Here is a 24,339-nt window from a genome sequence, read left to right on the forward strand (position 1 = left end):
AAAATCTTCTTTTTGGGAGGCATGATTTATACTTCAGCGAGATACAAATCTCATACATATACACACACACACACACACACACACACACACACACACACACACACACACACACACACACACACACACATATATATATATATATATATATATATATATATATATATACCATCTCACTATGAGTGTTGCATTTTCAAATAGCTGCGTCAAGTTAAAGTTTGTGTCGAGACTTGCATTCTGTTCAATTATGTCTTTTGAAAATATGGAGCATTACTCATCATTATATTAAAAGCACACAAAGTTTAAACTTTTCTCTGTATGTTTAATCTATTTTTGAAGCATTCAGTTTTAAATGCAGGTCAACTGTTTTGTGTCCTACATTATTCAAATGCATTTGTATCTTAACAATAGTATCTAGGAATAATGGAAATGCAGTCTATGGGGAGCTTCTTTCTCTGCATCTTGACTAAGATGAATTTTGCATTGGATGTAGGAGCTCGCTAAAGTATAAATCATGCCTCCCAAAAGGAAGATTTATTCTTAAATTCATGTTGAGGATGTGTTTCCTGATTGCGAATTCTTCTAAGCATCCTTAAACGCTCGTGGTAATTTAGAAAGAGCCTAAAGATCCACTTGTTTTGTAGTGTTTTCTTCCTTTGGTTCTTCCTGCCACATCTTATGGAAATTCCTTCTTTCCTGTCTATGCCTGTGGAATTTATTAGCAACTCACGCAGTTCATATTTTCACGCACTCAGAGCAAAAGGTCAAGCCGACCAATCAGCTCTAGAGAAGAGAGTGCCGTCCGCTGAACATTCTATGCATTAGAGACAAACATATTCAGTGTTAAAAGAGCAAACATAAAACATTTCCATAGCTCATACATAACTGCATACATAACTATTTTTAGGCAGTGATTGTTCAGAAGAGGTTGTGTGGAAGCCCTTATAGGTAAATGATTTGGATATGTATTATGCTAATAACTTTGAAATGCCCTCCCTCATTTATATTTAATGTTGGTTAATCAGCCTTAGATTGAACAAGGGTACAAAGGTGAGGTTTGTTCTTTCCAAAAAACAGAAAAAAATACTCATGAATAAATACATTATAAAAAAAAAACACACTCCTATTTTAGATTCAGGTGTCAAAGAAAATTAATCCCTGGGATTAATTTGGTTTGTTTAGGGACTCTTGGCACTACATACTGAATGTGCTCATTTAAAGACTTACATTCAGCAAAGTAGACAGGGAATTATCCACTTTCCACTAAACTTCACTTTTTTGGGGGCAGGTAGCCTCATCTGAGCGAGGAGTAGAAATATATGTTCTCATGAGTGTGTGTTCACATTATGAGGGATTTTCATGTGCCCGAGGACCAGGCCAGATATAGAAAGCACTTTGGTGGCAGGTCTCTGTTGGCTTATGTAGGTTTTCTCAGGAGCTGCTGCAAGAGGAGGTTTGTAGCAGCAAACTTAAAATGTTCCTCACACAATGGAGAGATTTACATTTAATTCAAGGGCAAGAGGAAGCTCCTGCAGAGATGTCTAACATTATTGTGCAAATGTAAAACAGTGCTAATAGTATGTGTGAGCTTTAGCATTTGTGATTGTACAACCGTATGCATCAGTTCCATACTAATAAAGAGTGCATCGTGTAGCAGCATTTTCTGACTGGATTTTATGGATGCTTTCCACTCTAAAACCTAATTGGATGAGCCACATTTGAAGCTCATAAAATAGCCGATATATGCACAGTTGTGACCGAATGTGGTTCATATATACATATATATGTATATATATACACACAGTGGATCAAAAAAGTTCATCAAAGTCCTAAGACAAGAACAGGATTGTTAAAAATTCATGTACAACTGTCTAGTCCGACAAGACCAAATATATCGCCATATTCAATGACATGATAAAACTATTCGGAGAGTTGTCATGGTTGAAATTATTTTTATTTATGAATGTATTTGTGTGTGTGTCCAGAACCTGACGATGATGAGCAGAAGGTGAAGACGCAAAGGCCGCGATCAGCTGACCAGCCGGGTGTGTTCCAGGCCCAGACAGGTGAATCTCATCTACTGTCAATAACTACGTTTACATGCTCCCTCATAATACAACTTTACCCCATGTGAACACAATAGTTTGATCAAATGCAGTTAAGGTCAGGACCATAATCATAGTCAAACGTGGCGTATGCTAATTTTAAACGCAATAAACATGTATGTAAACACGTCAATATTCCACTCTGACCAAAGTGTTCATGTTCTTCTGACGTATGCGCAGATTCTTAAACATAGCGGTAAAGAAGGTATCGCATTTTTGGGTTGCTGATTAAACTTATGTTGACAACATTGTGCGACATGAATATGCAGTATATTGATGGTCGAAAACAGGTGGCGAAAAAAATCCAATACATCAATAGAAATGTGTTTCGCATTTGTCGTAAGTACAGTGGCCAGTATACTGAATGTGAATTCATCGTTTGTGCTGTGCGTTGGGGTATGTGAATAATGGCGGTAAACATAACCACAATTTGAGTTATCAAAATAATGAAATTGCATGTAAACAGGAGTAAAGAGGTTTTCTTGTGTCATGTAAACATCTTACTGTGATGAAGTCCTTAATCTTATTATTGGAAATAATCACATTATTGTTTCGCAAGTCATTGTTTAGACGAATTGTATTTCAGCACCGTGGACAGCGCTTTGGTGTTATTCAAGAGAAAAAGGGAACTTTCTATTCAACAAAGAATCCTGAAAACAAAGAATCACAGATTTCACAAAAATATTAAGCACCACAACTGTTTTCAGCATTGATAATAATAAGAAACGTTTCTTGAGAACCACATCAGCCTATTAGAATGATTTCTGAATGATCATGTGACACTGAAGACTGGAGTAATGATGCTGAAAATTCAGATTTGTCATCAAAGGAATGAATTACATTTTAAAACAGAAATCAGCTATTTCAAGTTGGAATAATATTTCATAATATTACTGTTTTTACTGTATTTAGAGAGTTTTTTTTATAAAAAAAAAAATTTAAAATCTTGCTGGACCCAAATGTTTGACTGGTAGTATATGTGTATAAAAGTATAAATATAATAGAAAAGAATATGACATTTTAAATAAATATAAATAATATATTGTAAAAATTTGTTATAAATTTAAAAGTAATATAAATTATTATATTATATATAATAATACATGTTTTTTGTTTTTAAATAAAAATAATTTTATAAAGTATGTGAATGTTCTCATCTTGAAGTAAGTGTCATCCCACCTTTTCATCTTTTCAGCATCCATCTCTGTGACAGAAAACGTATGTGCGTAAACTCCCGACGGCATTCCTGTCCCCATCAGCCCCCTACCCTCTATTCTCCACCCATCCGCTCCGCAAATAAGGCTAAGCTCTGACTCATCACATGCAAATGAAGATGTAATGCGATTACAAGACGTGCAATTAATTTGATTTGCCCATTCATTTTGTGATGTTGCCGCTATCCAAGGACACAGCTTTCAAAAAAAAAATGACTGACATATTCCCACCCGTCACATTCAGATACGGCTTCCACCGACCTTGCAACACCTTTTAGAAGACCTTAAGCTGCTGAAGACCTCAAAAGGATTTTTATGAGGTTTTTGTGAATATTTGGAAATGCTTTTCTAGTTTATTGAAGGTGGCAATGAAGCATAACCCTTCTGGACTAACGTTGACCTTGTTTTTTTTTACTTTCTTAAAGTCTTTGCTTTCTGTCTGTGTCAGGAATTTCAAGACTTTGCTTTTCTCTCCATCTCGTGTTTTGTAGGTGACCCGGCAGCGGAGGAGTGGTCTCAGTGGAGCGTGTGTTCACTGACATGTGGGCAAGGTTGGCAGGTTCGTTCTCGTTCGTGTGTATCCTCTCCGTACGGGACCCTCTGCAGTGGCCCGCTGAGGGAAAACCGACTCTGCAACAACACTGCCACCTGCCCAGGTGAGCCGCAGCATCAAGCAGGTAGAGTACCTCCATGCTTCTGGACGTCCCTCTACACATTTACACTTCCTCACACTGCATGACAAGGTCAAACATAATTAAACCCTAATTGAATGTTTGCTTTGTTAGTAAATACTGGCCGACGCATGCGAAGAATCTGATATTTTGAGACATTTTGGTTAATAGTATTCCTTTTGCACTGCACACACATACTACTGCATGCTACACTGCATGCTTAAAATACATGTGCATCACCCACCCACCCACCCACACAAACACACACACACAAACACACACACACACACACACACACACACACACACACACACACACACACACACACACACACACACACACACACACACACACACACACACACACACACACACTGCATTTCTGTTTAGTATCTATTGTGGTATTGAGTACAATGGACACTGTTGTACTGCATTGATATCAACCAAGTCTTTTAGTATTTTTCGTCCATGTCCTTGAGTTTGGTGAGATGCAGGCAAGATCAGTGCAGGTCTCACTGGCATTTCTGTTTGCACGTCTGCACCTGAATGAATATCAGCATGTAAAAAAACAACAAAAAACAAACAAAACACTATTAAATGGACATTTACAGTCCTGGATGCTGATTGGTCAGTTCAGCATTCATGGGGTGCTAAAATCCGCATTATACAACATGGACTCTTCACTGTTTGTATCACGTAGCTTGTATGTGTTTGTTCCAGACAGACTGTATGTCTGTGTGTTAGTGGTGGGGGGGTTTCAGTGACTCTTTCTGCAGGTTACATCGATTCGCCAGTAGGTGACGACTGGTGACTGTCCTTGTGAGTGAGTCATTGAATCATTCATTCAGTAGATTTGTTAATAACATGGATTCATTCAGGAACTAAAGAAGACTGTATTTATGAGTAAAAGACAGAAATATGTTGGCTTTATGAGTGGGATTTTCAGGATGTGTCAATTAAATGACCTTTGCAATTGTTCATAAGCTGTAATCGTGAATGTTGACAGTACAATTTGCACACATTATTTTGCACTGTGTAAGGGTGGATTTCCTGCAGTGGTTCAAGCCAACCGAATGACTAAAGAAATGTTATTCGCAAGATGGTAGAAAACAGTACATTTCTTGTCTATTCCACCCACTGCCACTTATACCAACGACGGAAATAAGCGCAGTTACAGTAGCTTAATATGTGGGAGAGCGTTGCTATAGAGAGTGACAATATTGTATTTCAATAGCACTTCAAAGTCAATACCAAATCAAAACCATTTAGAACATTATTTGTAATTGAAAAGGTTTAATGACAAAATGTGGTTATGGTTACACTTAAAATAGTTACAAAATAGATGTATGAGATGATGATAACTTATACCATTATTCCCCTATTGTACTAAAGGTGTGACAAGTCAATACTTTTAGACCCCCAAAGTACAAACATATTGCCCTACAGGCCTTTATCACTATCAGACCCAGCATGTACCTCCTCTGTGCCTTTGGGAACTCCAAATGGTCCTTGTGGTAGAAAAAAGGGGAGCAAATGTCTTTGTTCATTTCAAATATCTTGGATTATTTTCAACCCTACAACTGCCTGACATAAGAAATAAAACAGTGCTTAGTAAGCTAAATTATGAGGAGATAAAATTGCATCCCCCATTTAGTGTCAGTTACCAACCATTAACATGAAAGTACACTACTGTTCAAAATGTTTGAGGTCAGGATATTTTTTACGATTTTGTTTTTATTTATTATTCAGCAAGGATGCATTTGAGTTGATTTATAATGTTACAAAAGATTTGTATTCCAAATAAAAGCTTTTCATTTAAACAGAACAATTTTTTATCTCAGTTTCCACCAAAATATTAAGCAGCAATGTTTCAACATTGATAATAATTGCAAATGTGTCTTAAAGGAACCGTATGTAAGATTGTGGCCAAAACTGGTACTGCAATCACTTTCAAATTACTGTAGAGCGGTGTATCCCCCCTTTTTAATACATATTTGATCAAATAAATGCAGCCTTGGTGAGCATAAGATACTTGCAAAAACATTATATAATCATGTGGCCAGACCTTTGAACGGTTGTATACAGTATATAATTAGCATTTCATATCTTATTGCTTAAGTATGGCTTAAGACCTTTCCCAGTCCACAAACCTGTCCGTTTTCCCTCAACAGTTGTATTGATGTGGAGATGGTTGAAATGATTAAATATATGGTCATAGTATTAACCCCAGTCAGCCTAAATAATATGACCAGGGGCCTTTTGAACGATTAAACTTTGTGTTTAAACGCTGAGTAGTGGATGCAAATCTTCATGCTTACAAGGCATAGACAGAGTGCCCTTTGTTGCAGATCATCAGCTGTGCTGTGTAAGTCCTTTTATGTGTTAATTCTATATTTATGTAAAACAGGATAACTCAATTTACCTCTCACTTGTGCATTCGGCGTGAGTTCTGATATTCAGCGTCGGGGCTTTGATGAGATGGTTGACATGTTCAGCACAAGTGTGCGGCTCAGCACTTTAGGACGTGATTTAAGGACAGCAGCAGATGATCTCAGCCGAGCAGGCAAGCCTGAAGAGAATCAAAGTGAAGGATTTCTCCTGGAAATATCTGCTTGCCCAGGATTGATTCTGAGCAGCGATCGATGAAGCCCAGATATGAGTGACCGACATTACGTTTAGACAAGCAAACGTTCGGATTGCATAGATTTTTGATGCTTAAGACTGAAAAGCTGATTATATCGAACAATCCGTCAATAAAAAGGAAACAAGGCGGTCGGGAATAAGAACACAAGATGCTCGCTGTTGAGTTTTTTCTGAGCATTTTATACTATTTATGCTGACAACATAAACAGGCAGGCACTATATTTACTAAAGGGATACAAAAATTGGCAGAGAAAGACAATGTTAATCGGAGCAGAGCCGCATGTGTGTGTGTGTGTGTGCGCGCGCATGTGTTCATAGATTACTTTCACTCCGCGGGAAGTGGGATGCGCACTGGCGGAAAGGGACCGAGTGTCTTTGAGATTAGCCTGAGCTAGCGTAGCTTTAACGCTCAATGGAAGTCCCTTGGTCCTCCTTTTGGCTCGCGTTCAAACAAACTTAATTGATTTGCGAAAGCAATTATGGCTAGGTTTATTTAGTTTGGAGGAGAGTTATTATTCAAAATTGATCAAGCACAGCCTTCAAATAAAATGGGTTCTTTTAAAATAACAGCAATTCCGGCTGCAGTCTGAAATTGCTCTCTGTTTGCTCATTAGCTAATCCCAATCTAGAGCTCAGTTTAATTTGTGGACAAAAGCCATCGATAGCTGTTTCCATCGGAATTAACATTGCACATTCTTGAAATTTGTTTTCTGTTGCTTTCTCAGGAAAGGCAAGGAATGTTTTACCATGTAAAATTTTCATTTTGTTTTATCATGACATTGTATTTCTATTTAATGTGTCTCACAATCCATCTCATAAGAGGATGATAAGGGACACAGGGACAAGTTGTCAGACTTTTGGAAGAAAAATGAAACACAGTTGACCTTTTGTATAGCGTGACATGTTTTTACAATACATGGGGTAAGTTGTCACAATGGAAGCTGCAAAGTGGCAATAAACAAAAATTAGGGTGTTTACATGACAACGATGTACTGCGTTTTCCGCGTACAGACGACAAAGTTGTCAAGTCGATCCCTGTTTACATGGATCCACGAAGACGACTAAAAAGAGTATTATATATATCTGAAGAGTTCAGATGCAAAAGCCTCTAAATGCCATCTGAAATTTTCTTATAGAATGATAATTTTTATCAAGCTTGTGTATTTAAGTTCAGTAATTTCACTTAAACGACAATTAATAGGTAATCTTCATTGCCATTTAAGTGAAATTATTGAATTTAAATATACGGGCTTGATAAAAATGATCATTCTATAAGAAAATTTCAGATGGCATTTAGAGGCTTTTGCATCTGAACTCTTCATCTATAGATTGAACACGTAATACACATGTGCATGACGTCACTCTCTTCACAAATTTGTGTTTTTGTAGTTTACACAGAGACGATAATGGTATTGTTATCAAAATCTTGACTTAAAATCACGTTTTCATTTTTCAAATTAACAGCCTAAGCACATAAAAAGATTTTTTTTTTTTTTTTTTAAAGGTGTCACGTAAATGGTCCCTTTAACAGCTAAACAATTAGTAAACAAAAAACTATTAGCTTTTCTCAAACAGCGACCCCTAGAGTCACTGTGGAGTACTTGTATTTAACGTTACTGTCGTAAATACCACTCACGCAGAGCCATCTCTGCACTCTTCCGACCGCACTTTCTTCGTTTTCTTCGTCGACTCTGCCATGATTCACATCTGAAATGCGTGCTAGTGTCCTCCATGGAGACTGCTTCATGTGTTGTTGATGTATGTGACGTCGTGCCGTAAAGCAAGTCGTGATTCTCACGAGATTTGTCAGGGCATCACCTCTCAAACTAGCATTGCTGGTTTTGCCAGCAGCGTCCACCATCCCACGCACCCACGCACACACACACACACACACACACACACACACACACACACACACACACACACACACACACACACACACACACACACACACACACACACACACACACACACACACACAAACACATACACTAGACAAATTAAATGTTTGATACATACAAAAGCCATTGCTACAGAATTTAATTAATAAAATATTAATACAATTAATAAAATTACTTAGATATAGCCTTTGTGACAATTAGCCTCGGCCTCCCCTGTAACCAACATTTTTCAATTCCTGTTCAAATAAAGGCTAAGATATCAGTCAAAAGGTTTCCATGGCAAGATCTCAAGTTATCTGAAATACTAAAACCTTGGTCCCAATGTAAGCCAAAATCTAAATGAATCTTTTCATGATAGCCTTAAGAAATTCCTCTCAATGCTTTTGAGGATATGTCTATTGCTTCTGTGTGTCATTGTGTCTGGGCAGTAGAGCAGAGCAGTGTTAGGCCAAACTCAATCTGCTCCACTTTAATGAAGAAACGCTTTTCAAAGCTCACGGCTCTATTGATGAATGAAATCTGATGCAATTATCTCAGACAGGTTAAATGGCTCATGAGACCTAGATTCAAATGGGTGAGCCATGTTTAAGTAAACTTTTGGAGGATGATATATTTTTGTATTATTTTATTTTTTTACTGGCGCTTTAGATTGTTGTTTTTGCTCTCAATCCTTTTGTGGCGTCTTTAGAGCCTCATAATGTTTTTAAAGCTGGGAGTCCTTTGTGAAATTTAATGGAATACTGAAATAAATAAAGCAGCATATTAATGCTTTTTGTGCAGGATTATAGATGATGTGGTTGCTCATATGAGAACAAACAGTTCTACCAGAAAGACTCGGGAGGCAAAATAACGTAACGAGTATGCATTTATTAACAGCCCAGCAAGCATTATGATATAAAGTTTTTTGGCGTAGGCCCCGTCTGTAACTCGCAATCCGAGGGTACGAATTCTGCATTTCCTGCCTGAAGATGAAGGCTGGGGCGCAACCGACCCCCTGGGAGGTATGGGAAGGAACCATCCTGGTGAAGGTGGAGAGGATGGAGGGGAAGGGACCATCCTGGTGGAGGTGGGGAGGATGGAGGGGAAGGGATCATCCTGGTGGAGGTGGGGAGGATGGAGGGGAAGGGACCATCCTGGTGGAGTTGGGGAGGATGGAGGGGAAGGGACCATCCTGGTGGAGGTGGGGAGGATGGAGGGGAAGGGACCATCCTGGTGGAGGTGGGGAGGATGGAGGGGAAGGGACCATCCTGGTGGTGGTGGGGAGGATGGAGGTGAATGTAGGCGTCAGCATCTGCGAACTCAGACATGTGTAAGTACCGATCTTTTATACTACAAGTATTAGAACACGATTGGTTAGATGAGAAAGTAATAAGTGACGTAACAATTGAGTCTTCCCGGCAGAACTTACGCTAAGGCTTTCATTTCCAATGCAACAATTATTATTCATTCTGGTGCAACTTTTGTGCATTATGCTTGACAACATATGCCGTAAACATCTTTCCCTGTAACACTTTAGGTCAATGATCATAGTCCACTTTAGACATTCTACTAACTATTAGTAACTTTGCAACTAAATGTCAACTAACTCTCATTAGAGTGGTAGTAGACTGTCTGCTTAATATCTGCTTACACTTTATTTTGATGCTTCCCAACAGACATTATACTGACAATAAGTAACTTTGCAACTACTTCAACTACAAACCCGAACCCCACCACCCATAACCATAACATACTAGTACTCTAATGAGAATTAGTTGACATGTAGTTGCAGAGTTACTTATATTAGTAGAATGTCTAAAGTGGACCATCAAAATAAAGTGCATTCTCTAGTGGTCGTTTAATTATATACTTTCTTTTTTTTGCATGAATTTAGTGCTAAATGCAAATGACCATAAAATAGTGGATATTTAGCCTAGCAAAATAAAAAAATATATAAAAAATAAATGTGGAGAAAATGCTTTTGTTTTCGACGCCACAGTTTGGCCGTCCAATCAAACTCTGTGCCATTTTGCCTTCAATTCCTCTGTCACTTAGTAGAAGCAGCCACATTAAACAGAAGTCAACATGATCAGTTTGGATGACATGAGGGTGAAATCATTGAAATTTGTGAGAAAAAAAAACTAAAATACCACTACAATTTTGTTTAATCTCACTGTATTGAGTCAACATGTGATATGCTATATTCAAGTGAGATCCACTCTATTCATTTAATCTTAGGGCAAAAGGGGCAATTGCATCAGTTAACCAACAGGTGGTGCTATGCATTTGTTTTTGCCCTTTAAATCTAGTGACGCATCACACTACAGGGATCCAAGGATAGCTCATTCATCGCAGCTTTTTAAAGGGTAACTGCATCAGTTATATCTGCAGACGCTGTTGCTGTTGGCCTTAACTGATATAAATAATATTTACGACATGTAAACAACACTGAACAATGCCTTCAGCCTGCAGAGCTGGGTTTTGCTGGTGTTGTAAACGCTCAGAGGGGACATTGATCTATTGGTTTGAGGATTGCTGTCTGCCCCGCATGCCCGGTTCACAACATCTCTTTCTGTGCCTGTTTATTTATGATTTATTATAGAGACTCCTTCTCTACCTTTCAACATCAAACCTTACTTGTTTTTTTTTTTTTGTTTTGTTTTTCTGAGTATGTGGTCTGGTGGTCAGTATGTACCTGTTTTTACATTTCTCCCTCTCTTCCTCCGTCGTAGGAGGAATTGGCATCCCCTGTGGGGAGCGGATAGACGGGCTCTGGGTCTCTGCATGAGTCTGCACAGACAGTGATTTGATGGATACTGCAGTACATAATGTGGTCTATAGAGGCAATGAGCACTGCGGGCACATCAGCCTAGTATTCAGCCTCTCCACATGCCACACACAATCAGTGGCGTTATCCTACCCTCGCGTTTCAACCTTTACATCATCTCAACAGGCCAAAACTACCAAAATGTTTGAAAGTCAAGGCAAGAATAGACTTCCGGTGACTTGCTAGCCATGGGAAAGTTGAAAGCTTATTTAATGTTTACTCACATGGGCATTTACTCATCCAAATCTTATTTTCTTTCTAAAGGCTGTCAAGCTCCAATAAAAACACTTTTTGAAGTCTGCTGAAGCCATATAACATGTGATATGTCATCTCTTGTTGAAAATCCCCTCCACTATAGCTCTCATATATCATAATTAGTGACTCTAATTCAATTGTGCCAGGTTTAAAGTTAGCACTGTCATACAACACAGTTTTTGTGACCGATTGTAACTTGTAGCAAATGAGACCTCTGAAACTGCTGTAGTTATCATAAATCAGTGTTCTCAATATTTTTTTTTATTTTTTTTTATCACATATTACACATATTATTATACACATAGTATATTATAGTACATCTATCTATTATTATGTTATTTGAAGCATAGGGATAAAAGGTCTTTATTTAATCTTGACAAACTATGCATCATTACAACGATCAAAGTCTTGATATTCAGTTTTTCTCATAACAGTCTTATGGTGACAGTAATTTCTTATTTTTTTGTCAGGATATATGCAAAATTGAAATTCATGCCTTCATGCCTCAAAATATTTTAATTCATGCCTTTAATAGGAAATATGAGCCCTTTAGAATATATCTACTGAGGGAAAATAAATAAATGAATATATTTGTAATGGGTATTTATAATAGGTATTTATAATGCAATGCTAATCGAAATAGCCTTTATTACTGTATATACTGTAGTGCTATAAAATATGTTCTGCTTCATCGGATCACAGAACAACGTTATTTCAAACACCCTCTAATCACTTACTATAATTGTTATTTGCATTTTTACATATTTTTCTGCAACTCTATCAGAACCCGGGCCTCTAACAGCACTCTGTTAAATGATTTTTAGGAAGATTATTGGAGTAGGTTTTACAAGAAAACACAATTTCAGTTTAATGTTACTTGCCATTTCTTCATAATTGTTTGTGAAGTGTATTAGCAATTTCTGAGTGAAAATGGTTCCAAATTAAATCCAAAACTTTTTTCTTTTCTTTTTTCAGTGTAGAAAGTGATTTTTATAAATGGCAGAAGGTAACTAGAGACTTAAAAATGCATTAATGTCTTTTCTGTTACCCGTTGTCTTATTCGATATGCCGAAGAGGGCTTTTGTGCCCAAGTTCTTTGATCTCTCTCTCTCTCTCTCTCTCTCTCTCTCTCTCTCTCTCTCTCTCTCTCTCTCTCTCTCTCTCTCTCTCTCTAGCTCTCGCTCTCTCACACACATGTAGACAGAATGTACAAACTGTACAAACTGTTTATACTGTACAAACTGTATATTTCATCCCTTACACTAACCCTACACCTAAATCTACCCATCATAGAAAGCTTTCTGCATTTTTACATTTTCAAAAAACATCACTTAGTTTTTTTTTTTTTTTTTTTTGCACTTTAGCACATCTATAAGCTATTTTCCTCATGGGGACCAAAAATACCCTCACAAGGACATAATGTAGGGTTTACCAGGCCACACACACACACACACACACACACACACACACACACACACACACACACACTCGCTTCATACAAGATTTTTTCTTCTTCATGCTGTATGTGCAGCTGAGCCATGGCTCCTTTGAGTTTTGCACTACAGAGCGTTATCAATTATTTATCAGCATGCATAATTCACAGTACATCCCTGCTCTACACTGAGGAGGCCTTACAATCTCTCCCTCGCTCTTTCCAGAAAGCCCCCTCCAAAACCTCCTTTTCTGTCTCTTTTACTTACTCTTTCTTCCCCCCTTTCCTCAAATCCTGGCCAATTCTCTTGCCTTCTATCCCCTGTCAGGATCGGTTTTTCTTTCTGTCCTCACCCGAGTCACTCTTTTCAACCTTTCCCACTCTTCCATCCTGCTCCTCTTCTGTTTTTCATAGGGTCTTATATTAACGTCTTATCTTCTGATTTCACTGTTACTCCCAGTGAAATGCATGTTCTCCCTCTTTCTTTGGCAACACAGGGAATCAAATGTTGGTTCAGTAAAGAGGTCCGCTCTTCCGCTTTCAAAGATCTGTATCAGAAAGAATTCTGTTGGATTCATCTCGGCTGTTTTCTGGTTGTTTTAACTGTTGTCGCACTGCAGGGGTTTGTCAAAGTTCATTCACACCCTCACTCATAACATCTCATCAAGCCCACAGTCATAAATTCTGTTCCAAAACCTAGTAACTAGTAACCTAGTAAGCTGCCTTTGTTTGCATCATTGAGGATTATTCCCCATGCAAAGACTGTTTCATACAGTACATAATTCTGCGATACCTAGTTTGAGCCAATTTCTAAGGCAGCATCACATGTGCCCAGAATGCAATTCAGTAAATGATTAAATATATAACTAAAACTAATTGTGGATAAACGCTGTTTTAAATGATTGTAAACCATTGACCCCAAATGTGCTATGTTGTGCCTATTAAAATAGCATGTAATTTGCCTGTATTAAAATCAATTGTGAAGCGACATAATTTGAGTATATGAGTATTGACTATATAATAAGTATGCTTAAAATTAATTAAATGTGGAAATCTGTCGATCATTTTTGAGATTTAAATGATTGCTTATGTGCACTCTGTATATTTGTGTGCACTATGTATATGTATGCTTCATAAAACATCTTGTTTTATTGCTCTCACATAGACTGTATTGAAATCGATTGTGAAGTAAAAAATGACTAAGTACATCTAATTAATTAAAGGTACGCTAAGTAATGTCTGACCCTCTAGTGGTTAAAAAGCGAAACTGCATGCATTTTACGGAAGAACATTGTTTTGGTCGTGCTTCGGAATATGGTTATGCTACTGCTCATAAAACATTTATTACTAGGCTTAAGAGATATAACCAGTTTAGATGGAAAGGATCTCAAGCTGACTAGCTGAAGATGTTACTGTAGGTTTACCCATTAATAAGCACGGTACTTCCTCGAAAAATACATTCCAGCTCAGCGCTATAATGAAATGACCCTTCACAATAGATGATGCTTTACAATGAACTCTGTTAGAGAGTTACATAGCAATTTATCTGTTCAATTAAATGCATTTCTCACCTGTTGAGTAATAAAAACCATCTCTGCGTCGCTGTTACAACATTTCAAATCCCTCAGTTCTCGCCATCTCCAAAAAGCCAAGCCAATGTTGGTTCTTGTTTTATTACGAGTTCTGTCGCGTTCTCTTTTTGCCAGCAGACTCTCCTCTGTCCAGCATTTCGAGATCAAGGTAGCCGGAGTGACCTATGTACACAATTTCCCGCGAAAACCATCCCGACAGGTCTGAACACTTATCATAGACTTACCATAGTGAATCAGGGTAAGACAAAAACACGTTTTAAAAGAAGGATTTATAATGTATTGACTCAAACAATTGTGTACCAATTTTGTAGGCACTCATAGTTGCTGCCTATGTAGAGTGTTTCAAAACTTCACTTATGAGGTTGAGTTTCAGTTAGAATGTTGCCTTAGAAGGTTCTGCCTGTGTAAGCAGCTCACTGGGTTTTGGAACAGAGCCGTAATCTGAATGCATATCTCCATGTGACGTCTATTAAAAAGAGTTTAAGAATACATTTACGGAATACTTATTCAATGTCTCTCAACATAAAACGAAAATGCATTTCGCTTTTTTTTTTTTTTTGGGATAGTCAAAGAATCCTTGAAGGACACAACTTCATTGAAATCCTCTCGGCAGGAACACAATCAATTGGACACGTTTCATGATCAAACGGTGCATTTCATCTATTTGTGCTCTAGCCATGCCTTGATCTTTTGCACTTTGGTGCTCCTTACAAGATAAGTGACGTCTCATTCATGTTGTACATGCTGTTTCATTTTCATTTCCTTCTCTGCCCTTAACCCTTGATCTGAAGGCTTCCTCTCTGACGGTTGAGGCTCATGTTGGTGGCGTTCCCGGGTTTTATCCTTCAGGTGGGCGGGGCTTCGCCTCTGTGTGTCCCCGTGGGTCGCTTCTGGAGACCGAAGGACCCTTCGGCCCACCTCCCTTCATCTTCCCTCATCCCCATTGGTGGTTTTGTTGGTGTTTGCAGTGCATGGGCTGTGGGAGGAGTGGTCTTCCTGGAGCTTGTGCTCAGTCACGTGTGGCCGAGGCTCTCGGACCCGGAGCAGGATCTGTGTGCTCCCCCAGCATGGAAGCAAGGCCTGTGGAGGGCCCGAGGTGCAAACCAAACTCTGCAATATAGCTGTGTGCCCCGGTTAGTACTAATCTCCATTTCCTCATCTGCCAATATTCTCTCTCTTTTCTCTACTTCAACTCTAAAGTGCATTCTGCCTATTATCACAGTGGGTCTCATTTACCAATAATTGCGTAGGTGTGCTTATTATTGTATTATTGCTCTTATTACTGTATTGTATTGTGTTCTTATTGTATGTATGCAGAAAAGGTTTGCATGCAAAATCGTATAGATCGAACTATAATGCATGTTGTTTTTATTAGATAATAATAATAATAATAGTTTAATGATCATTTAAACTAGATTCTTTTATTATATAATATAATATAATATAATATAAAATAATATAATATAATATAATATAATATAATATAATATAATATAATATAATATAATATAATATAATATAATATAATATAATAAGAAGAAATACTTATAACAGTTGTGTTGTTTGTATGCACACACACACACACACACACACACACACACACACACACACACACACACACACACACACATTTTGTGGATTTTATCCTTAATTTAATGGAAAATGTAAGTATACACTTTATGATTTACAGGGTTTTGAATGATTTAGTTATTTAATCCACAAATGTATTTGTAATATACTATAATAATAATGTAATATAATATTATATTGTAATTGTATAACAATCCATTTGTTTATTTTATGGAAATATTATTAATAATAATAATAATTTTTATTATTTGGTTTAATCATGACGGGTTTTTATGCATAAAATGTTGCATTTACACAGTTCGAGAATGAGACCCAGTGTGTTCTGTCTTCTGGACTCCTTTGACTTCCCTATTCTTTACCCTTTTTCTGTGTTGTGTATCTTCTCCTCTCTTGTCTCTCTATTCACATGTCTTTTTCTGTCTGACCTTTCCCTTTCCTTCCTGTGTGCCATCCTCACTGCCTCGAGCTTCACCCCAGTCTGCTTATTTCACATCGGTCTCTCTCACCCCTTCTGTTCTGTCTCAGTGTGAAGGGCGCTCGAGCTCTGTGTTGTCTGCTCTCTCTCTCTCTGCAGCCATGCCTCATAGTTTCCTCTAGATTTCATTCATTCATTATGCCAGTCTCCAGATTTATTTATTATTATTAATCTTTTTTTTTTTTTTTTTTGCTAAAGTGCTACTCAAATAGGGGCTCGGCCCAAGCTAATGGGAATCCTAGATGAACCAATCACATGTGTCCGCACCTGCTGGGGTTTGTTGTTTCTTCAACAGCACCGCTCCGGTCTTGGCGAATAGGATCCGTCTCCAAAATTTGTTATTACCCCAATGAGATGAGCAATAAATCATTTGTCTGGTACATTTCAATTCATTTTCAGTTTGAACAGTCGTTCCTACCTGTAGTTGAAGACCTCCATTAGTCTGACAGTTGAAGAGTTAAGGGTGACAGCCAATCACTGTGATTGTCTTTTATTTGAGGAGGCACAAATGAACAGCTGGGCCAGTCCTACCGAGCGCTTTTGACTGACAGTGATTACACCCTGTCAGAGAGCAGATCTTCCACCTGTTCTCACCTACCAAGAGGCATCCATGTGTAAATACATTTCACCCTCTTAATATTCAATTGCGTTCATGGGTGTCAACAGACGTGCAATCCACTGATATAATTTAAGTCAACACAGGATGAGTCAACTTAATATACCTTGTCCTGGGTCACTGTAAAGGATGGTTGGCTGTTGTGAATCTAAATGGATGTCTTGTAAACATCGGTGTGTTTTCTCCCGCATTACTTCAGCTCTATTTGAGTCTATGATTACAGTGATGGTTTGCTTCTCCGTGATCAAAGTGTGAGCAATTTCAATTCCAGCGCATTCGTCGGACCGTGTTTGTAATTTACTCCTCTTAATTAATGTTTGCTTATGTGGTAAGAGATGGTACCGTATAAGAGATGGTAGAGTAGTCTTGTAAGGGGATAGTTGTTTTATTTTGAAGTAGCATATGCTGATTGTCCTCATTAAAATTTTGTTTAATTAAAGTGTTTCTAAATGTTTTGCTTATAGGAAGTTGTTTTCTCAGATGATTTTCAGAGTGCACTCTATTGGATCGTTAGAGGAATGCATTTTAGGACTTATTTTTCTATGAAAGTTTTCTTGAAGGAAAAAAAAAAGTTAGACGGATCTTTTAGAAGTTAATAGAGAGCAAATGTATTTCTTTCTTTCTTTCTTTCTTTCTTTCTTTCTTTCTTTCTTTCTTTCTTTCTTTCTTTTTTTCTTTCTTTCTTTCTTTCTTTCAAAAAAATAACAACAAATCTGACAGTGTTATTTATTATTTATTCTTCCAAAATATTTTTTGGAGTATTTATTATTAATTATTAATTAAGGGTGCATTACATTTATCAAAAGTGACAGTGAAGGCATGTACTGTATAATGTTACATAAGATTTCTATTTCAGATAGATGCTGTTCTTTTGAACTTTGTATTCAACCCTGGAAAATGTGTACACAACTGTTTTCAATATGGATAATAATAATAATAATAATAATAAATGGTTCTTGAGCAGCAAATCAGCATATTAGAATGATTTCTGAAATTTCTGAAAGTAATGATGCTGAAAATTCAGCTTTGATCACATAAATAAATTGCATTTTAAAATATATTCAAATTGTGAACATATTCAAGTAGAAACAGTACAATATCTAACAATTTTACTAGTTTTGATGTATTTTGGATCATGTAAATGCAGCCTTGGTGAGCAGAAGAGACTTCTTTTAAAAACATAAAAAAATATAACCGATCTATATAATGTGAATATATATATATATATATATATATATATATACAGTATATATATATATATATATATATATATATATATATATATATATATATACACACACACATACATATACATATACATATATATATATAATTCTTTTTTCTTTCTTTTTTTTTGCCAAAAAAAAGTGTTTACTCAAATGATTGCTGTTCCTAAATAGTTTTTGCTTTAATGGACAAATACGCAAACAGTTTATTACAATACACTGCATCAGCAGCTTGTCTACAAATTTGTCGGACTCAGTTTAAAGTGCAACATGCTGAATGTCAAAATTATAAAACATTGCTGAACCTTCCATTTGATTTACCAATGAGCTCATCAGTTTATGTTATTCAGCTAAAATAGATTTAAGAAATCTGATAAGCCATAAGAAATAAGATCAAATATAGAACAGAAATAAGACATTAAAGTAAAGTAACACGGCCCAGAATTCTTATAGCTACAACCATGGACACGCAGATTCATCTGTTTGTTTGTGCGTGTGTTAATGTCTTGCAAGTAAGGGATACTCTAAGTCCATCTGATGTGCTGAAGTCAGTGTTTAATTATACAGTAGATTTCTCTCTCCCTTTCCATTTATGTTCGTGTGAAGTAAAAGTACGATGCCATAAATGCTCATCTGTGTTTGTTGGGTTTCAGCTGCAGCTGCTGTCTCTCCTGGCAACCACAATACCCAGGATCTCTCTCCTCATTGGTCGCTCGTTTTATGAGCGATGATGAGTCCAATACTCTCATGGAGGCGTAGACAGACAGGCCACATTTATCCATGTTTATTGAATTTGTGAGGCTTTAGAATATGATTATTATTTATCATGCACTTGCTTTGAGATACAGATCCTCCATGATCTCAGACAGATAATGCAGCTGCATCTCATTTTGCTTTGTTATGTCATATCAACATTTAAAGAGGTCCTATTGTGCTTTTTTAAATGTTCAACTGTCTTTAGTGTGTGATGTTGGTGTTTGAGCATTAAAAAGGTCTGCAAAGTTACAAAACACAAAGTCAGAGTGAGTTATTCTCAGTGTCACTGTTTCTGAACTCCCTGAAACGCCTTCATTGTAGTCTTGAGTTTTCTTCCGGGGACGAACACATCACAATATTCCTCATTTTAATAATTCCTGACCAAAGCAAATGCAAAATGATGGAGGCGAGGCCTGGTTGAGTTAGTTAGTAGTGTGTTGAAACTGGCGGCTGTGGTAAGGGGCGTGACATTTCCGAAACACGCTGGAAGCGGTTGACCAATCACAACACACTGATCCAGCCAACCAATCAGAGCACATTGCGCTTTTCGGAAGGAGGGGCTTCATAGAGACAGGAACTAAACAGGGGTGTGTTTCCCGTACAACGACGTAACTCGCTGCTTAACTACCATAGATGCATCGTTGAAGTAATCAACTAGTCACGACTGCTTCCCGAAACCATATTGGCACAAATTGGTAGTTCAACCACGTTGGTTAATGATGGTTCCCTTCTCTTAATGAATCTGTTTGAGATCGAATTAATGCTAGATGTTTTGCTATAAGTTACGGACATGGCATCTGAGGACTATCTAATATTTGTATATTTAATATTCTAATAACAATGTAAAAGCATGAATAGCATGACATTCATTCAAGCATGAATATCTTTCTAGTATAGACCTCAAAAACAAAATGGCATAATATGTCCCCTAGATAGAGGTTGTGTGTTTGTTTGTTTATTTATCGGATTTGGTAACACTTTATAATAACTGCACGCTATTAATCATTAGTTAAGCATTAGTAAACAGTTAATTCATCATTTATAAAGCATTAATATACATTAATAAGCAGTTTATAAATACAGTTATAAATGCTGTATTCTTGATTTATAAGCATGTCTATAATGTGTTTAATAATTGTATTTTCTTAATTTATTAATGATCACTTTATCATTTTTAAATGAAGTATTGCATTATTTACAAACCGGTTATTTAGGAGTTGTCAGTGGCTAATAAGATCATTTAGAAAGTGTAAGTAAATGTAGTAGATTCAGGTAGTTATAAAGCATTTAGTAGTGGTCAGTTAACTATGTTTGTGAGCTAATCTAAAGTGAGGACTAGTTATGCTTTGTAAAGCATTTATAAAGGAGATTTAAAGACTCAGTTTTCTTCTAAACAGAAAAAGTAAACAAATACAACACAGCGATACAGAACATAAAAATATTAACAGCCTTTAAATCTTCTTTATAAACGCTTTACAAAGCATAACTAGTCCTCACTTTAGATTAGCTCACAAACATAGTGAACTGACCACTACTAAATGCTTTATAACTACCCGAATTAACCCTGAATTACAGTAGAAATACATGTTAATAAACCATTTATTAACACACTAAGTAACTATTACTATATGTCTGAATAATAATATGTATTTAAACAGTTTATTAATAATTTACTTACACTTTCTAAGTGATCTTATGAACCACTGACAACTCCTAAATAACCGGTTTGTAAATAATGAAATACTTCATTTAGAAATGATAAATTGGTCATTAATTAAGTATGAAAACACAATTATTAAACACATTATAGATATGCTTATAAATTAAGAATACTGCATTTATAACTGTATTTATAAACTGCTTGTTAATGTCTATTAATGCTTTATAAATGATGAATTAACTGTTTACTAATGCTTAACTAATGATTAATAGCGTGCAGTTATTATAAAGTGTTACCTTGGATTTGGATTTTTATAAAGTGTTACCAAAATATTAAACAAATGTTTTTTTTTTTTTGTTTTTTTTTTTTTCACACTTTATAATAATATGTATTGTATGTATGTGTCTGTAGTATAACTGTATATATACTACTTGTCTGTCTTTTTGTACTACACCAATCCCTTTGGAACTATTTTTAGGTCACGGTCTTGTGGCTGCCTTGAAGTAAAGTTATACTGTACGTTTTTCTAAGTTTGACGAGCATCTGCTTTGACAGAGCAAAGTTGACATGGGCATTTTCGTTCATCATGTGCTCTGTCTTCCTTGGAATTCATTAAATTGAGAGATAATTTGATTTCAGTTAATACCATCAATCAAACCGAGATACTCTTGGATGAAATATGCAATATGCCCCCCCCCCACACACACATTTAAATAAGATCAAAGTGATATTAGAGGTTAATATGCACAGATCCTGAAATTGCTGCAGAAAGTCAAAAGACGTGACACCCCCCCTACTGTGAAATAGATAGCGCATACTAGAAAGCATTCATTATATAAACATAAAGGAATAAGATTAATGCCATCATTTGATGGATGATGTTTAAGCATAATTCTTACTTTCGAACATAATGAATATGTGTCCATCGAGGCATGTAGACCTTCTAATGTTTTGCAAAGGATCTTGGGATACTTGAAGTAAAACATTTAAAAGCCACATTGTTTCATCCCCCCATTAAACACTTTCAAATTCATAAAGGCTTTGCATCAACAAAGTGACTCATATAAGCGATGGGGTTCGAGATAGTGACATGGGCTTATGAAAGGGCTTCATAAGCGACATGCTCCTCCCCCCATATGTATTATTATTTATTCACATAGAACTTCACCATGAATCTCATTAATCAAGCAAGAAATAGTCACTGATCCCTTGTTTTATTCATTATGCATAAGATCTTATATTCATTTTGTTGTAGTCGCCGGTCAGAGAAGATCGATATGAACATGGACAGAGCCTGTGTGTTTGTATGAACTGTGTGGAAATTATGTAAAATACATAATGTGCTTGCTGCTTTTTTTATTCGCTGAATAACAATTAATAGTAATCAGTAGAATAATGAATTTTTACTCAACGTTTTTCCTGTGAGAAATTAAAGGCTGAAACATTTGCAATATGCATCAGTCAAACTGAAATAAATTGTTATCATCAGAGTGCGGTTTCTCATAAATTTCTGCAGTAATGTTATCAAACCCTCTATTTAACTTCATGTGCTTTAAGATTTGTCTCAGTGGTCCATCTCTCTTTACTTAATTAAACAAATTACTGGTCTTCGAGGAAACCCATTAGACTACAATTTTGAGGAGAAAAGAATGTGTAACTTGGAGCACCTTTAATGTGCAGGTCAGGGTTTGTTCTAATAGCATGCATTGTAATTTAATGTTCGCTGATGAAGAGGTGATCTTAAAAAGCATTTTTCAATAAAGGATTTAAAATTGAAATAGCGGGTGGAAATAAATTAGTTGAATGGCATGTATGATGTCATTTCTTTTATACATGTGACCTGGCAAATGAAACTGTATGTAGGAGTCAATCACAATATATTCAGTGACTATTTCTATCAGCCAATTTCCTTTTTTTTATTTTTTTTATTTTTGTATTGTAGTGAATGATTTTTGAAGGCTATTGCAGATTATATGAGGACTTTCCACCCTAATTCAAACATTTTACTTATTTTCAAGAGCAATTAAAAAAAATAAGTTTTTTTTTTTTTGAGAAAAATTGTATATTTTGTTGCCTTGTAAATTGTAATTTGTAAAGAAAATGAAAAATAAAAAATTGTAATGTAAAATTCTAGATGAGAGCTGAACTACTTGTCTGTCTGTCTGTCTATCTATCTATCTATCTATCTATCTATCTATCTATCTATCTATCTATCTATCTATCTATCTATCTATCTAACTATCTATCTATATATCTATCTATCTATCTATCTATCTATCTATCTATCTATCTATCTATCTATCTATCTATCTATCTATCTATCTATCTATCTATCTATCTATCTATCTATCTATCTATCTATCTATCTATCTATCTATCTATCTATCTGCCATTCTTTCACTCTATCTATCATTCTATCATTCTATCTATCTATCTATCTATCTATCTATCTATCTATCTATCTATCTATCTATCTATCTATCTATCTATCTATCTATCTATCTATCTATCTATCTATCTATCTATCTATCTATCTGCCATTCTTTCACTCTATCTATCATTCTATGGTTCTATCTATCTGCTGCCTGTCTGTCTGCCGTTATTTCACTATGTCTATCATTCTATTATTCTATCTATCATTCTATCTATCTATCTATCTATCTATCTATCTATCTATCTATCTATCTATCTATCTATCTATCTATCTATCTATCTATCTATCTATCTATCTATCTGCCATTCTTTCACTCTATCTATCATTCTATGGTTCTATCTATCTGCTGCCTGTCTGTCTGCCGTTCTTTCACTCTATCTATCATTCTATTATTCTATCTATTGTTCTATCTATCAGTCTTTCGTTCTAGCTATTGTTCTAACTATCATTCTATCGTTCCTTTGGAATGCAAATGAGTATATATTTATAATACAGTTTTTTTTATTCGCTTTGGTACTATTTTCACAAGTTAGGTGTACATTTTCAAAACTCTTAGTGCTAATATCACAACAGATCATAAAAAGTGCACTTTTTTCAAACATTTCATCATGTTTTCAATTGTGTTAGCACAATACACAAAATCACAAAGTATCCTTTTCACAACACAAAATAAGTGTTTCGTCTACATAAATGTTTCATTCACAGTCACTGCCTTTCATAAAGCTCTTACTATCAAACTTTTGATTTGCATCTCTTCTTGTTCAGTTTAATACATTTGTCTATTATTTAATCCAACTAATCTTAATGGTTAATCAATTAATAATTTGGTACACCTATAGATTTATATAGATATTGATTCTATATACAGTTTCTATAGAACTTGTTTGCAATTTCCGATATGGATAACCAAATGTAATGAATTATTTTTGAATAAGTGATTTATAGATAATAACCACCATGATGTTCA

General features: G+C 36.0%; 1 protein-coding gene across 1 annotated transcript in view; it reads left to right on the forward strand.

Moving 5' to 3' along the window:
* adgrb2 (adhesion G protein-coupled receptor B2) overlaps positions 1-24,339 on the forward strand; it is a 331,945-nt gene that overhangs the window by 159,799 nt on the left and 147,807 nt on the right. Inside the window, 2 exon segments of the mRNA XM_082187020.1 lie at positions 1,983-2,063; positions 3,808-3,972. Coding sequence (XP_082043146.1) covers positions 1,983-2,063; positions 3,808-3,972 — 246 coding nt within the window.

This window comes from Leuciscus leuciscus, assembly GCF_965113295.1.
Source record: "Leuciscus leuciscus genome assembly, chromosome: 12".
Lineage (NCBI taxonomy): Eukaryota > Metazoa > Chordata > Actinopteri > Cypriniformes > Leuciscidae > Leuciscus > Leuciscus leuciscus.